General features: G+C 27.6%; 1 protein-coding gene and 1 long non-coding RNA gene across 3 annotated transcripts in view; one reads left to right on the top strand and one right to left on the bottom strand.

Annotated features, from left to right (window-relative positions):
- Positions 1-15,506, top strand: part of LOC142322004 (uncharacterized) — a 783,616-nt gene that overhangs the window by 755,758 nt on the left and 12,352 nt on the right. The window contains exons 19-21 of the mRNA XM_075360579.1: positions 3,175-3,330; positions 4,108-4,308; positions 8,090-9,020. Coding sequence (XP_075216694.1) covers positions 3,175-3,330; positions 4,108-4,308; positions 8,090-9,020 — 1,288 coding nt within the window. The remainder of the gene's footprint in view (positions 1-3,174; positions 3,331-4,107; positions 4,309-8,089; positions 9,021-15,506) is intronic.
- Positions 571-15,506, bottom strand: part of LOC142322005 (uncharacterized) — a 37,186-nt gene continuing 22,250 nt past the window's right edge. The window contains exons 3-7 of one of the 2 annotated variants that reach the window (XR_012755759.1): positions 14,070-15,181; positions 10,478-10,605; positions 9,179-9,220; positions 4,164-4,292; positions 571-863 (exon numbers count right to left, since the gene is read on the bottom strand). This is a non-coding gene — a long non-coding RNA (uncharacterized LOC142322005). The remainder of the gene's footprint in view (positions 864-4,163; positions 4,293-9,178; positions 9,221-10,477; positions 10,606-14,069; positions 15,182-15,506) is intronic. The other variant, XR_012755760.1, reaches the window with a different exon arrangement.

Genomic DNA, 15,506 nt, shown 5'->3' on the forward strand with positions numbered 1-15,506 from the left:
TATACTAGGACTTAATGAATGAGGTAGGGCACAATTTCCTTCCCTCCTCAAAAGCATTCCGATTACAAAATACATAATGGAATAGCCAAACAAAAATCTATGTGACATCAAATTCTGAAAAAATATGAATAATCACACAAATGTATAACCTTAGTAAATACTAATGGATTACATTTTAGTACTTATTTTTTCATGAAAATTTATTTGTCTTTAAACTTTGATATATTAATTGCAGTTTTAATGTATCCAATGTTAGGGATTGAATTTTAATGCTGTTACTTATCTGTCACAGCCTAAATGTTTTTATAAATCTTTAATTTGCTTGTACATAAATATTTTCATGAAATTTTCTGCCATAAATCATACATTCATTAACAGCATATGATTGTAATTAATTTCTATTCATTTTAATGACACCATATTGTTAGTTAAAATTTTAAAAATACTAAAGATTAATAGTTAAAAATATTAAAAATTAAAAGTAAATTGTAACAGCTAATAATTTTAAAAGTTAGATAATTTATTTTTCCATGTATAAGTACAATTAGTATGTATGTACATGTGTAAATAAATAAGTTGTTTGCATTTACCAACTCTTAATAACATTACAATAACATTTACCAACATTAATAACAGATACAATATGAAATATTATTAAAAGAAAATAATTATGGTTAAATAAACTTATATTTAATCCACTTACCATTGGCTTGAATATTAAAAAGAGATTGTGTTGTGAATTATTTAATATTTTTATTTAAAATAAATTATTATCTGTTTAAAAAATAAAGGTTAAGAGAGATAAAAAAAATAATTAGTGTCATAACTCTCCACAATTGTTAATATTTGTGTTCTTGAAATTTCTGGAAGAAAAATTGTATATTAAATTATTGTAAAGTTATTATTATGGCTGTTACTATTCTTAAACTAATTAACTTAAAGTTCTGAAGCTTTGTAAATTTACCTTCCTAGCAATTTTACTGTATAACTAATATTGGCACATGTTTGATTGCTTGAGATCAATAAATGTCTATAACACATTAAACTAATATCTATTAATATATCTGAAATAAGAGAGTAAAATTGAAATCAGAATTACTGAAATGATTTACAAATTTCTAGAAAATATTGAATTTTAATATTATATACTGCACTTATATAGATTATTCCTTAAAATAGCTATTTTTGTTATTATACATTATGGTTTCTTGTACATACTCTTCTCAGTCTTTTAGTTATCCTTAGAGTATTAGGAACTCATATATGATGTAAATCAAGCACCATCTAAACTGAAAATATTTAGGTAGCAATTCTGTAACTGCCAACCAGGTAATAATTTTATCTCAAAAACTATCCAATAATTGAAAAAAAGTCCGTGCTAATGCCAAATGATGTGATTCTTTTTACCAAATATTTTATTAAAGATTTTAATTTTTTCTGTATTAGTTTACACACTGTTTATCATATCAATGCAAATCACTAATTGTTTTTGTATTGTATTTACATTATATGAATAGATACAAATTAACTGATATTTTATTTTAGGAAAATAATATACCACAGATATTAAAGAGAAAAAATTTGTTTTACACATTGTAACCTAAATATTAAAAATTAATAATTTTTTTTTTAGAATTGTTCAAATTTCTATAAAAATTAAATTATACGTCTGCATTAAAAACGATTAAAATAGGATTCCTTCGGCAACTTTTGTTGGTTTAAGATGAAATTAACTTCGTTTATTAAGTTTGTCTAACTTAAATTGATTCATGCCTTCTTTCCTTAATTTTCATTAATACTGGATTATTTTCTTGATTTCTATTATTGGAAACATATGAGGCATTTCTTCATATTTCAAAATGTTGAAATTTAAAACTATGATTGATAAAATATAGGTGAAGAATTTCAATATTGTGAATTTATGAATTTCATTTTGATTGTGTTTACTTGTGGTGTGTGAGCGTGTGTGCACATGCATATATGTGCATGTGAGTACATATGCACATACACATGTGTGTTTCGCACAAGCATACATACATGTAGCATGTTCATACATGTGTAAGTACAGATTTTTTTCTAAAGGTATCTTTCTTAATTCTGAAGATGTACATTGTAAAAAAAAATAAAAGTACAAAAAAATACACAAGTGCACATAAATTGATTTTAAGTCTCTGGTTGTGAATTTACTTTAAGCAAGCAAATGTTAGGTGATGTTAAAAATAAAATGTAATGTATGTATGTATATTTCCAGTTTTTGCTAATAGTTTTTTTTTAATACATTTTAACTAGATAATATATTTTTCACTATTTTATTACGGTTTTCCATCTCTCTTGGAGTTGAGGAGTGTTCAACACTATTCTCATAGCATATACATAATTCTAAATACAATTAAATGTTATCTTACAACCACTGAATGAAATGAAAGTCATCATATGACAAAATATTATAAATTTTAAATGTTTATGTTAACAAAAATTAAGGAATTAGTAACTTATTTTAAATACAAATAATAATTTTTAGGTTAAATTTCAAATTCTGAATTATAAAATTTATTTTATTTTTTTTTTAAATTAATATTTAGTTACATTTATAATTTTATAGAAATAAATGTGACCTATCAGATTTGAGCAAGTACACATACTCGTATTCTCGTTTATTAGTATGAGTATGTATAGTCATATTTAAAAGAAGTAGACTTTTTATGTAAAATTTCTTGCAGTAAGCTTCATAAAACAGCTTTTTGTTTGTTCTGTGCTAATATTTAGCTAAGAATATCTTTAAAGTTGTCAATGCTGATTTTTTTCATGTTCTTTCTTGTAGGGAAACCTACAAATACTCTTGTCCATTTCACAACTTAAGTTCTGTCACTTTTCCTCCTCATGGATTTAAAATACAAGTTATTAGCTCATTTTTTTTTCTTTTAGTATAAAAAAAAGTATTGCTCATTGAAATATTCTGTAAGATTTTTAGTAAATAACTGATAAAACTTTTTTTTTTTTTAGTGTATATTTACAAATGAGCGTAAATCTTGTTTTTTAATTACATAAAACCATGAAAAATTGTACTGTACCCTTCTCTGCAATATAAGCATATTTTAAATGTGATATTTTATAATATTTATAACTTTTAACTGATAATATATTTTATAGAAGATTATTAATTTTCTGTTGCAGAATGTTAAGTAGCAGTACCAGTACAACTGCAGTGCCACGATCTCTTTCTGATTCAGCAAATAATAGACCATTATGTTCAGCATTGTATGGGAATCCGGCTACACTTCTGGGATCCCCACATCATCGAAGTACAGATGTTGCTGAAAATTCTAGCTGGTTGGTTGAAATCATTGTAAACAGTGTTTAAATCAAAATTACAAGTATATTGTAAATTTATTTGATATTAGTCTGAATTACAAACTTTTGAAATTTCAAACCAAAACAAATTTTTTAACTTGCTTGTAAATGTTTCCAGTCACTCTTGCAACAACCTTTGGTGGTGATTGATGCTGGTTGCTGCTTTATTTACCTAGGCATCAAGTGGTGTTATTTTAGGTTCTTTTTTTATTAGTTAAGATAGGTATATATTAAGAACGTGATCAAGAAGTTTGTTGATTTGAATTATAGCTTTTCATTTTTGTATTTTTTGTTTGTATTTTTTTCCATTTTTTTGTATTTATATTTTTCATAATGTTTGATTACTTTAAAATATGATTTTATTTTGTGTTTGTGTAGCATATCAAGGTTGTATTTGATGTTCTCGATTTGTTTTTAATTAATTATCAATTTTATAGAATAAAAAAAATTAATATTATGTAATTAAAGTAGTACTTTTTTTCGAAAGGTTTTAATGGTGGAGTTAGTTTAGAGTTACTAATTATTTTGTTATCTTTTAATATGTATGTTAGTTTAATAAAACTAAAATCAATCCTGTGGCATTCAGAATTTGAATGATTTGGTTATTTTTATTTAAAGTTGAGCAGCCTGATTAAACAAAATAGGCACCATATTTTAACCAAGAGGTAATCTAAAGTGTAAGACAAGAAAACTAAAATATTAAATACTTCTAAAAAAAATACAGTATTCTATTCAAATTTCCTTTTGTTTTTACAGGTTGAATATGCAAGTAGATCGTGTAGGAGCTGTCAGTAGTAGAATTCCAGGCTTACCTCTTACTGGTAGTTATAATTCAGTACAGCCAGGAGGAGGAAATAATCCATGGAAACAAGATCATAGTAACATGAGTACACCAACAAATCAATCTCCTAGAAATTTACCATTTGCTTCAATGAGACAACCTACAAACAACATTAGGTAAGTTCAATTGTAAAATTATTTTTATTTACCTTACACCGTAATACCATAAACTTTTTTTTTTAAATAAGCGTGCATAGCAAGAAAGATTAACTGCTGTATGTTGCATAATTAATATTGTAATAATTAAACCTAATTGATAATACAAACAAAAATGTTTGATTATATTATTTAAAATCCTGTAATAAAATTCTTATTTTGAGTTATGTATGATATACATGGTATTGCTAAATTAGTTATACAAAAGTAAATGAAAAAAGTAAAGACTTACAAAATTGTTTTTACACCACTGAATACAGTGGTTTCATTCCCATCTCACCTAACACTGTTTAGTTTCTGATGTTCTCACTAGGTGGCACTTTCAAATTAATAATTCCATTGGTCATCATGGAGTAGTTGTGTACCAGTATAGAGTGTGCTCAGTGTTATTTATGATTTCATGAATGCAAATTGGCTACTACCATTCAAAGATAACTCATGATTAAATATTAGAAGCAACCACCTAAAGATGGTCTGTTATTGCAAGGTACAATTGTTTCATTGAAACAGTTGTGTATCACATAGGTCAGGGTAGACCTTCAGTTTCTGAAGCGGCAATTGGACAAGTGCAGCAGATATACATTTGTAGTTCAGGTAAATAAACAGAACGCATTAGCTTAGAATTGAATATTCCCAGGGTTTGAGTATGGAGGGTGTTGTGTAATCAACTATCATTTAAACCCTACAAATTACAATTGATACAAGCTTGAGTGAAGGTGATAAAGAAAAATTAACTGAGTTTTGTGTGAACATCTTAGACAAAATTGAGACTGAAGTTAAAATCTTCAGATAAGATAGATCTTAATAAAATTGTGTTCAGTGACGAAGCAACCTTCCATACCAGTGGTTTCACTGAGTGGATTATGTTGATTCACTTTACCAGTGGTAAAGTGAATCAACATAATGTTAGAATGTGGGGCGAGTGGAATCCATATCACACAATTGAACATGTTCAGGACTTAATTAAGGTAAATGTTTTTTATGCTGTAAGCTGTCATAAAATCTACAATCCTTTTTTTTTTGCCGAGTCAACTGTAACTGGCATTTCGTACCTGGATGTGCTTGAACATTATCTAATGTTGCAATTACAACAGGATATGAGAACAGAATTCATTTTCCAGTAAGAATTCATTGTGTACCACATTACATTATCATTGTGAAGTTGTATATCTCAATAACAAAGTGCCGACTTGGTTTGGACATGGTGGAACAATTTCCTGGCCACCACAATTGCCTGATTTAACTCCAGTGGATTTCTCTGTATGGGGTTATGTTAAAGACAGAGTGTTTGTTCCTCCACTTCCAGGAAATGTTGAGCTGTAGCACAAGCACAGGATAACACAAACAGTTGACACCATAGATCAAGACCATAGACCTGCTTTGTAGGATTTGGCAGGAGATTGATTACAGATGGGGCATCTGCCGTATTACAAAAGGTAGCATATTGAACATTTGTAAATGAAACTTGAAGATATACTGTATTTAATATTATATCAAACATTTGTGTAAGATATTTACTTTCTTCATTATTAAAGTTAACTTTTATATAACTAATTTAAAAATACTCTACATATTATATGGTATCATAATTTTATATTTAAACAAATGTATAATTTGTCTACTAAGATGTATATTATTAAATTCAGTTAACTTTCTATAATTTTAATATAGTTACAATCACTTGGTTCATTTCTAAGAATTTCTAATGCACACTTTTTATCTGTATTGAATAATTTTTATCTTACTACCAGTACTTACTACTATACTAGTAAAAATAACTTAGAATGTATTAGATTGTTACTCCTGTACCTGCTGATACATATATTAAACTACAATTAATTCTTATTCTATATCATTTCCTTGTTTGGCATGTTGCATAAGGATCCTCATACATTTTCTAAATATACCCAAACCAAAGCCAGTCTATTAATCTCCCACAAACGTTTCTCTCTTTCCATTCCTGTGTTTTTCTAGTTGCATTTTTTGCTTTATTCTGGGTAAGCCTATACATGTTCTTCAATTGGTTTTGCTTCCAGGGTTCTTGTAACCTTTCATTGCTCATTCATATTGTGCAGCCATATCATCTCATTTATCTTTTCTCAATTTCTTTAACCAGTGTGTTTGTCCGAACTCTCAACACACAGTGACATTTTTTATGTGATCCTGTTTTATTTTCTCAAATACTTCACCTGCCTACTCCTATTATCCTAAAGTTTTAGCTTTATAATTATAATTATTTAGCTATTATTTATTTATAATAAATCAGCTGATTTTGAAGTTGAGAATTGTCAGGTTCAAATCCTAATAAAGGCAGTTGCTTTTATTTGTATTTGAACACTAGATAGTTGATACCAGTTTTCATTCGTGGTTGGGTTTCAATTAATCACATGTTTCAGGTTTGGTCAGCCTGACTGCCCCTCACTTATATGTCATGAACAAGGGATGAAGGGACACTGCTGTTTACAGACCCTGAATTCAGAAAGCTGCATGGGATATCTGTAAACCTCCAGAATTTTCATAAAACTAACTATTATCTTTTTCAGCGTTGGAACATGCACAAATGCTTGTGCATGTTCCAATTTTATTTACTTGTCCTTCTCATTAATACCTGTAATCTTTCATCCATCCATTGACTTATAGCTTTCATTACTTCAATCTTTGCAACATTCAAATCCAGGTATCTGTTCTTCAAAGCATTTGTGTCGTCTGTCACAATTTATCATAGCTCACCAGTGATGCTATTTCTTATTAAAACAATTTTGTCAGCATATACCAGCTATATATATATTACATGTACATATATATATATATATATATATATATATAATAGGTACATGTCCTGTTGTAAATATAATGGGCTCAGTGAGTCCCCTTGTTTCAGTCCATTTTTTATTTGAAAAAGTGAAATACATGTTCTGCAACTATTCATTCTCTAAAATAATCATTTACCTATATACATATATATATAATTATTTTTCTGTGAACAAAATTATAAACAAAGATAAGAATTTTTAATTTTAGGACTGGGCCTGCCTTATGGTTAAGTAGCCGTCACAAATCTGTTGTTTAACAGCTGATTTTCAGTTCTGATGTTCAGATCGTAGTAAAAGATAGTTGTTTTTATATGGATTTGATTACTAGACATTGGTTACCATTGTAATTTGGAGGTTGGGGTTCAATTAACCACAACTAATTTTAAAATTGAATCATTTAAGAATAATTCATATGATTTTGATATTTTAAATACTAAAGTTTTGTACCTATTTTTAGCACTTGGAGAAAATGTAGGAAATTTTTGCAGTTGAAGGTACTTTATATTCCCATAATATAAATCTTGGTTAAAAGACCTTCATATTGAAGTATTGTCAGCTCTTTTGACCACCAATTAAAAGAAATATGCACATAACAAAATTGGTCAGAAAGAGTTCTTACAAAGATGATACATCTGTTAAATTTTAGGTGTAACACAGAGTCTATTTATGTGTTTTAGTGGCAGGTAACCCTCCTCACATACATGGTTGTGTCCAAAGGTTTCTTTTGTAATTGATTTTGTTGGTTAAAATCAAAATAAGTTACATTATACTATAGTCTAGATTAAATAGTTTGTACTATCTGCTTTTTGAACCTTATCCTTTTTTTTACTTCTTTGTGATTTTAATAGGTTTTTTACAGAACTTCAAAGTACGTCTCTATTTTGTTAAACTGAAGATAATTTTAATAATGCTTGACTTTGTTTTTACAGTGGTATTCAAAAGTCATGGATTGGTCCTGAGATTCGTGGAACAGTTGGATTACCATGGCCTGCACCTGTAGATAGTTTACAAACACAACTGTCACAAAATAATTTCAGTACACATTCTGAAAATCTAAATAGAAGGCCATCACATGATAGCAGTTTTAATTATTCAAGGTATCCTTATGGTAATGCTTGTGAACCAAATAGAACAACAAATCCTAATGCTAGTAATGCTGATGGTAGTGCTAATATTTATCAAACAAACAATCATCTGAATAATTCAGTGTTATTAAATTATCCTGGTACACCGACACATCAGCAACGTACACCATTACGTACTTCATCAAATGCTGGAATTGACCAAAGTAATGGAAATAATAACAACAATAATGATTCTTTAGATAGTTTATCTAAACAACATCATTTACAACAGCAGCAACAGTTAAGACGCGAACAAAATAATATATCATGGAATAGACTTAATGGTAGTAATTTTCAAACAAAACATAACATTCAGTCAACCGTAGATACACCATCATCTGATTGCTCAAAACAAAAACTGTTAATAGGAAGCAGTAATAGTAGTAGTACTAGTAGTGTACAATCTAATAGTAACATGAGTTGTTCAAGAAGTCGAAGTACATTGTCGGTCACTGAACAAAACAGTAATGTTTCATCAACATCTTATCAAAATCAGCAACAAAGTTTATCATCAAAAATGAGTACAAGTAGTAGTAGTCAGAGCCATTTATTGTTAATGAACAGTGCCAGTGCTGGAGGCAGTAGTGTTAGTTGTAATAGTGGTAATGATTTAAAATGGACTAATGATGAAGCATCATCAAATATCAGACAAACACAAGTACCTGCAAACAGTTCCACTAAATCATCGTGGGGACCTTTATATCTTCATAAGTCATCTTCAGATGTTGAAAATGCTGTATGTATAAACAAATTATGTTTTTAGTGAAATGTTATCATTAATAAGTATTTATTATTATCTTATTATTGAATTTATTAGTTTATAATGTAGTGTCTAAATAGTTTTTATTAGACAGATAAATGCATAATGTTGTATGTTAAAGATAAGATAGTTACCACATATGATTTGTCGCTGATCTAAAGGATCGCTCAGAAGAACTGAAAAGTCAATAAGAAAAATATCTCATTAATGAATAAGACACAACTAGAAATGAAATCTATTTTTTGTGAAAAAGACACAAAAAATTTTATTATCTAATATTTAATATGCAGAATACCTGGTAGATTTTGTTTGTTATTTATCTATAACTCTCAATAATGAGCTAAGATTTTTCAGAAATCATTAATGGCTGATTTTGAAACAAAATATGATTATCTGTTAATTATAGAAATATCATCATGTGATTGTTTAAACAGCATCTACTTTTGTTTTGAACCATCACTGAAAATATATAGAAGAGATGTAAATAATATTCTTCTTGTTTGCCAATTTCTCCAAATGATCACCATTCAGAATACTCATTGGAATTATTAACTGAATAATCCGTTAATGCTAAATTTCCAAAAATTGTAATAATATGGGGTTGTATAAAAATATCATTGGGGAAAAAAATAGATCTGAACTAGTTGGTTGATACAATATATTTTTCACCCAAACTGGTTGAGAGATTACATTACTAACTTGGCTGTTACAGAAAATTATGTACATCCATTACTTAACAAAAATATTTATTAGTTTAGAAAGCTTCTGTCAACTGCTTAAGATTTTTCCGTTTTTTAATAAATTACTATTATCAATTAATATATTTTATGAGTTTAAAGAAGTTTTAATTTTGTCAAATATTATGAAATAGTATTTTTAAAAAAAAATTCTGTTGTTTCTTTAAAACAGAAAAAAGATTATAAAACAAAAATATGTAAAGGCAAATTTATATATTAGTAAATGAATTTTAATCTTCATTCATTACTTTGATTGTGGATTTAAAATAAGAAAGAGGTAGTATATTAAAAGTGCTATCACTTATTTCAGTACATCAACAATCAGTATATCTGTCCTGTTAATAATCTTTCTGTTGACCTACTTATCCTGCAGATACGAGAGGGAATTTCATTTTTATTTGCCGTGCACTTTGTTAAGCCACTAAACCTTTGCAGAAGCTGAATCATCGATTTTAGCTTCATGATAGATGTAAACTTGGATACAAAGATACAGTTACTTTATAAAACCATAATAATGTGTTAGCAAATTTATAAAATTATCATAATTATATTTCATTTCTCTGTCTAATTCTACAGATGTTTTATTACCTCATTCAGCGGCAATGGATAATTCTGCATATATAGCTTGTTGAGAAAGCCATTTCTTAATTAACTAAAAGAGATGCTCTTAATTTTATGTCATATAGTGTTTCCTACCTTTCTGAGGGTACCCAGTATATGGGTTGTCTTTTACAGTTGCAGCATAAAAGTTACTCAGTCCTTTCCTTAGAAAAGTCACTTTGTACTCTATGATCAGATAGATGTGTGACAAGTTATCCTGCCCACTGGAAAAAAAAAGGTGTAGGATGGTTCATCTCTTGTCAGCTGGTAAACAAACTCATTAAAAACAAGTAGTTACAAATCAGTATTCACATTAGTTTTTTAAATATTGTCTCGGGGATTTGTGCTCCTCTCATAACTGTATGCCAAACACTAATAATTTGGTCTTAGGGTGGTTACTTTAAATTTATGAAGACTATTCAGATATTTTATGAATTCACATAGCCTAGTAACTTAAACCATACATCACTGTGTAGAAGATAAGAGATGGATGATAGATCTCTTGTAATGGAAACCAAAAGCTAGTTCAAAATTGATTTAAGGGAACATGTGTTATTAATTCTAATTTTTGTACTAAAAAAATATTAAAAATATAGTTATATACAACTTGTGATATATGCAACTTGTGAACTATTCATCTTGTTGATTTATAGGTACTTTTCTCCTTTTGAAATGAAGTGACGAAAACTGTACTTCTGTGTAATTGAAAAGGTCTTGTGGTTTGTTTTTTTTTTTTTTTAGAATCATGTGAGCCAGTAAAATGTCAATTTTTCATCAATTACTGAAGTTTTTTCCAGATTCTCTTAAAGAATTTATTTTTCCGTGAAGCCATTATGATTTAATATTATGAAATATAACAACAATCTTCTATTGAATATTGCATGACCTATCTGTAGTGTGTATGAAAAAAATGCCCACATCAGACAAAACAAGCAAAAATAGTTCACTGACAAAAAAAAAACAATAGTAAGGTTCAATGACTTTGATGTTATTAATGTGCAAGAGAAGTACATCAAGCTGTTACATAGAACTGCTTATCTGTGCACCATTATATATTTTCATACAGAAGGAGTATGTGACCCCAGTCATTTTCTCAATTTCATACTAATCTTTTCATATGACATATGGAGCATACTACAGTTATTATAGCTATTTGAAAGTTTTAGTATTTAAAAAAACAAAGTATAATTTTTCTGCTGTTTACGCGATTGCAAAAATGTAATTGTATGATATATGAAAGTTGTTTTTATTTTCAATTTTTGTTTCTCATTCCTTGGATTTTTAATGATTTAATATTTTAAATAATTTTTTAATTATTAGGAAATATTTTGGTTTTATAATTGATTTTATTAATCTAGATAAGGACAATCAAAGGATCTTTAAGTTTGTACTTTTTTTTACCAAGAACATGTAGATTTTTAGAGTAATAACATATTTATTTTGTTTTTTACTATTGCTATTATTTTGACTTTAATTTAAATGAATTTTTTTAATAATAAAATAAATTTAGAAACTAATATAATTAAATAATTTTTTAAACGAAAGGGAGGGAAAAGTAAGTTGGTAAAATTGCATCTAACCATAAATCTCAATTCTCAGAAAAGAAAGTGAATCAGTTGATTTGCTAAAAACATTGAAAAAGTTAAACATGTTCATTGTACTGATTAATAGGTCTATCAATTTTCAATTTTATAAATAATTTTTACTCATCTTCTGTTTATAATTACTTGGTAATCTATTAACAAATATTTTATTTTATAAAATATGTAGTTAATAAGTAACTGACTGCATATTTTAAATTTTCTTACAAAAATGGATTTCTATTTCCACATTAAGATTTCTTTTAAGAACTGTTAAACATAATAATCTACAACTTTATTTTCCAAAATCAGATGGATTGTAATACCAAATATATTGAAAAGTTACTTCTTTTTATAATACCCTTATGTTAATTATTTAATAATTTTAATTTATACTGAACTACTTTGATTTTAAGCATATTGTGTTAAATAGATTCCCTGATTATAATTTATCTAGAGTATGACTGACTTCCTAGTTAAGTTGGAAGTGTTGTATTATACCATGGTATAACGGGCATGGCCTTGCCCATCATATATATTTTTATTTTGCAATGAATATCGGCTAATACACCAAAAACACCAAAAAATATTTTTTTTTTTTTAGATTGATAATGTTTTTGCATTAGGAGTTACACAAAATAACATTTTAAAAGGGTTTGTAACTAAAATTAAAAAAAAACATTTTGTTCATTTCTGCACAAGAAGTCTGATTTTTTGTTTTCAACACCCTCACTATTGCACAGTCAAAAACGCGCATATTTCAGAGTAAAACTTATTACATATGTTCGATTAATGAGCAGACCCACAAGCATCAAGTTTAACTCACTCACCACTGTGACTCGCTGCATAAAAATGCATGAAAAATACACTAATACAAATTATATTATCAACATTAAATTGAGCGTAACTCAAGAACTTCTCAACCAGTCTTTATGAAATTCTCACATACACAACTTCAGACAAACTACTACAGCATATCTAAATTTCAGTGAAATTGATGTACTAGTTTTAGAAATTTTTGAGTCACAAATTTTATACATAGGCCTCTCTATATATATAGGCCTCTGTACCAATAATAGTATATAATAGTATTATAGGCCTAAATGGCTTACAATACTATATATATATATATATATATATATAAAGTATATATATAAGGTATATAAACTACTATATATATATATATATATAAAGTATTAAAATACCATTCACTTAAATGTAATTTCTGAATTTCATGCTTCTCATACCTCAAAACGTGTACTTTTTTTTCATAATAGTTACTTTAAGTATGAATTTTAACTAATTCAGTTATTAAATTTTCATTAAATTGACATTTTCTTGTGCTTTGAATTATTTTATCGCCATTCAAATGATTCTTGGACTGCAGAAACATTATTTGCTTTTTCATTTTTTTCGTCACTGCTGTCTTCAATTTTGTTTTCTTGAATCTTTTTCTGTGTATTTCTACCAGTCATTATTTGACATACTGGTTTGTCATTGTTGTTACATTATTTTTACAGTATATTAATGGTTATATTTATAAAATGTACATTTAATAATTGTAAAATGTAAAATTTCAGGCTTTAAATAATTTTATTCTAAAGAACAACATATCCATGGAATATGGATCTAAAAATATGATAATTGCTTAATGTGACAAAATTTATTACTGAACAAAAAAAAAATTAACTTCTTTAGTACAAAAGTATTACAGTGTTTAATATTACTGTCCATAATATTAGCTAATATAATTAATTAACACTATATATTAATGTATACAGTGCCATCAAGTGATGTTTTAGGTACAATCATACCTTGATAGTGGCTGACCGGTTAATCAGAAGCATTGTGAAGAGTGAATTACAAACAACTAAAGATTAGGCCTAATTGAAACATACAATATATTCTAAGATGAAAAACAATTGAAAACAAAAATTAAAATTCATTAAAGTTGTGTGGTAAGGGGAAAAAGTAATGCAGATCATATTTTAATAAATATACATGTAAAAAATAAAAACAGTTATTAATATGCATACAGTAATGTGAAAATTAATCTGTAACAGATGTTATTTAATAAAAAGTAAATTTATTTAGGAAAAAAATCATACCTGTACAATTTGTGAATATCTAGTAATTAATATATCCTCCTTTATTGTTAATAACTTCATGTACACAGTTTGGCATTGATTCAACAAGAGTACTACACATTTTTTTGATTTCTTCATCATGAAACCGAATCAATATTATTGCTTTAATGAGGTCATTTTTTGTTGTACAATTCATTTTTGAAAGTCGTTTTTTACTATTGCCCAAAGATTTTTAATTGCGTTTAAGTCTGGAAAGTTGCTTGGTCAAGGAGCACTTTAATGTTTCGTTTTTCAAACCATTTATCCACATTTTGGCTGAATGACATGGCACCAAATCTTATTGGAACAGAACATTTACCTTATGGGAATTTGTTTTAAAGTTGTGTCACAACTCCTTCCTTCAGAATCTTGATATACAAGTACACACCACTTTTCAACATGCCATCTATTGGAAATAATGAGCAAGGCCTTCAAATGCGAAACAACCGCAAAGTATTTTTTTTCTGAGGATGTTTAACTGATTGCTGGATATGAGTCAGTGATGTATTTTCAACTGATGCTTTTATAACACATGGAACCCTTTTACCCTGAACATAAAAATGCAACTCGTCAGAAAACAACATTTTTTCTATTCTTCTTTGATCCAGTTAGCATGTGCTTTGCCCCACAAGAGCTTTTTTGCACATTATGATGTTAAAATCTGCTTTTTAGCTGGCTGATGAACTTTCCATCCAGCTGCAAGAAGTTGGCATCTAACAGTTATCATGTATAAATCTGTTTGACTAGCTGCTAATTCTTGATTTAAGTCCACAACAAATAATTTGGCCCAAAGTCTACTTTTCATTCTCTGTTCCTAGTCCAACACCACACTCAGAAGCTAATTTTTTTTGTGTCATACTGGTATTCTCAATATGAGATACATTTTCGAATGCTTTCTTGGAGATATGTCCATTATTATTTATTCAAGACATGCAGAACAAAAAATTCAAAAATATGATTTTGTAATGAAAGATGTAATGAACTTTCACAAAACACTATTTACGCATGAAAATTACTAAGTAATTAAAGAACAATAACTTCACATTATTCTGATAACTTAAAGAATGGGTGTGGTCAGGTAGTGCAACCACAAACTAGAAAAAAACAAAAAAATTCTGGATTAATTTGCATGCCTTTATAACCAATACTGATTAATACACTTTATTTTATTCTAAAAACAGAATGTTGTAATTTTAAATATTATAAACAATTGAAAAATAACATTACTATTTTGTAATTAAGAATTGATGATTGACAAATTTGCAGTTGTTGTATAATATTTTTAATGACTAAACAGGTATTTTCTTTCCGCAAATTATACTAAGCGTAATAAAAAATTCTTGTCAGAGTATAATTAAACATATTGTTAATAATAAAGTGGAAAATATGAATAGTTTCTTTTATCTTTCTTTTTTTTTT

This window comes from Lycorma delicatula, chromosome 3 (assembly GCF_047948215.1).
Source record: "Lycorma delicatula isolate Av1 chromosome 3, ASM4794821v1, whole genome shotgun sequence".
Lineage (NCBI taxonomy): Eukaryota > Metazoa > Arthropoda > Insecta > Hemiptera > Fulgoridae > Lycorma > Lycorma delicatula.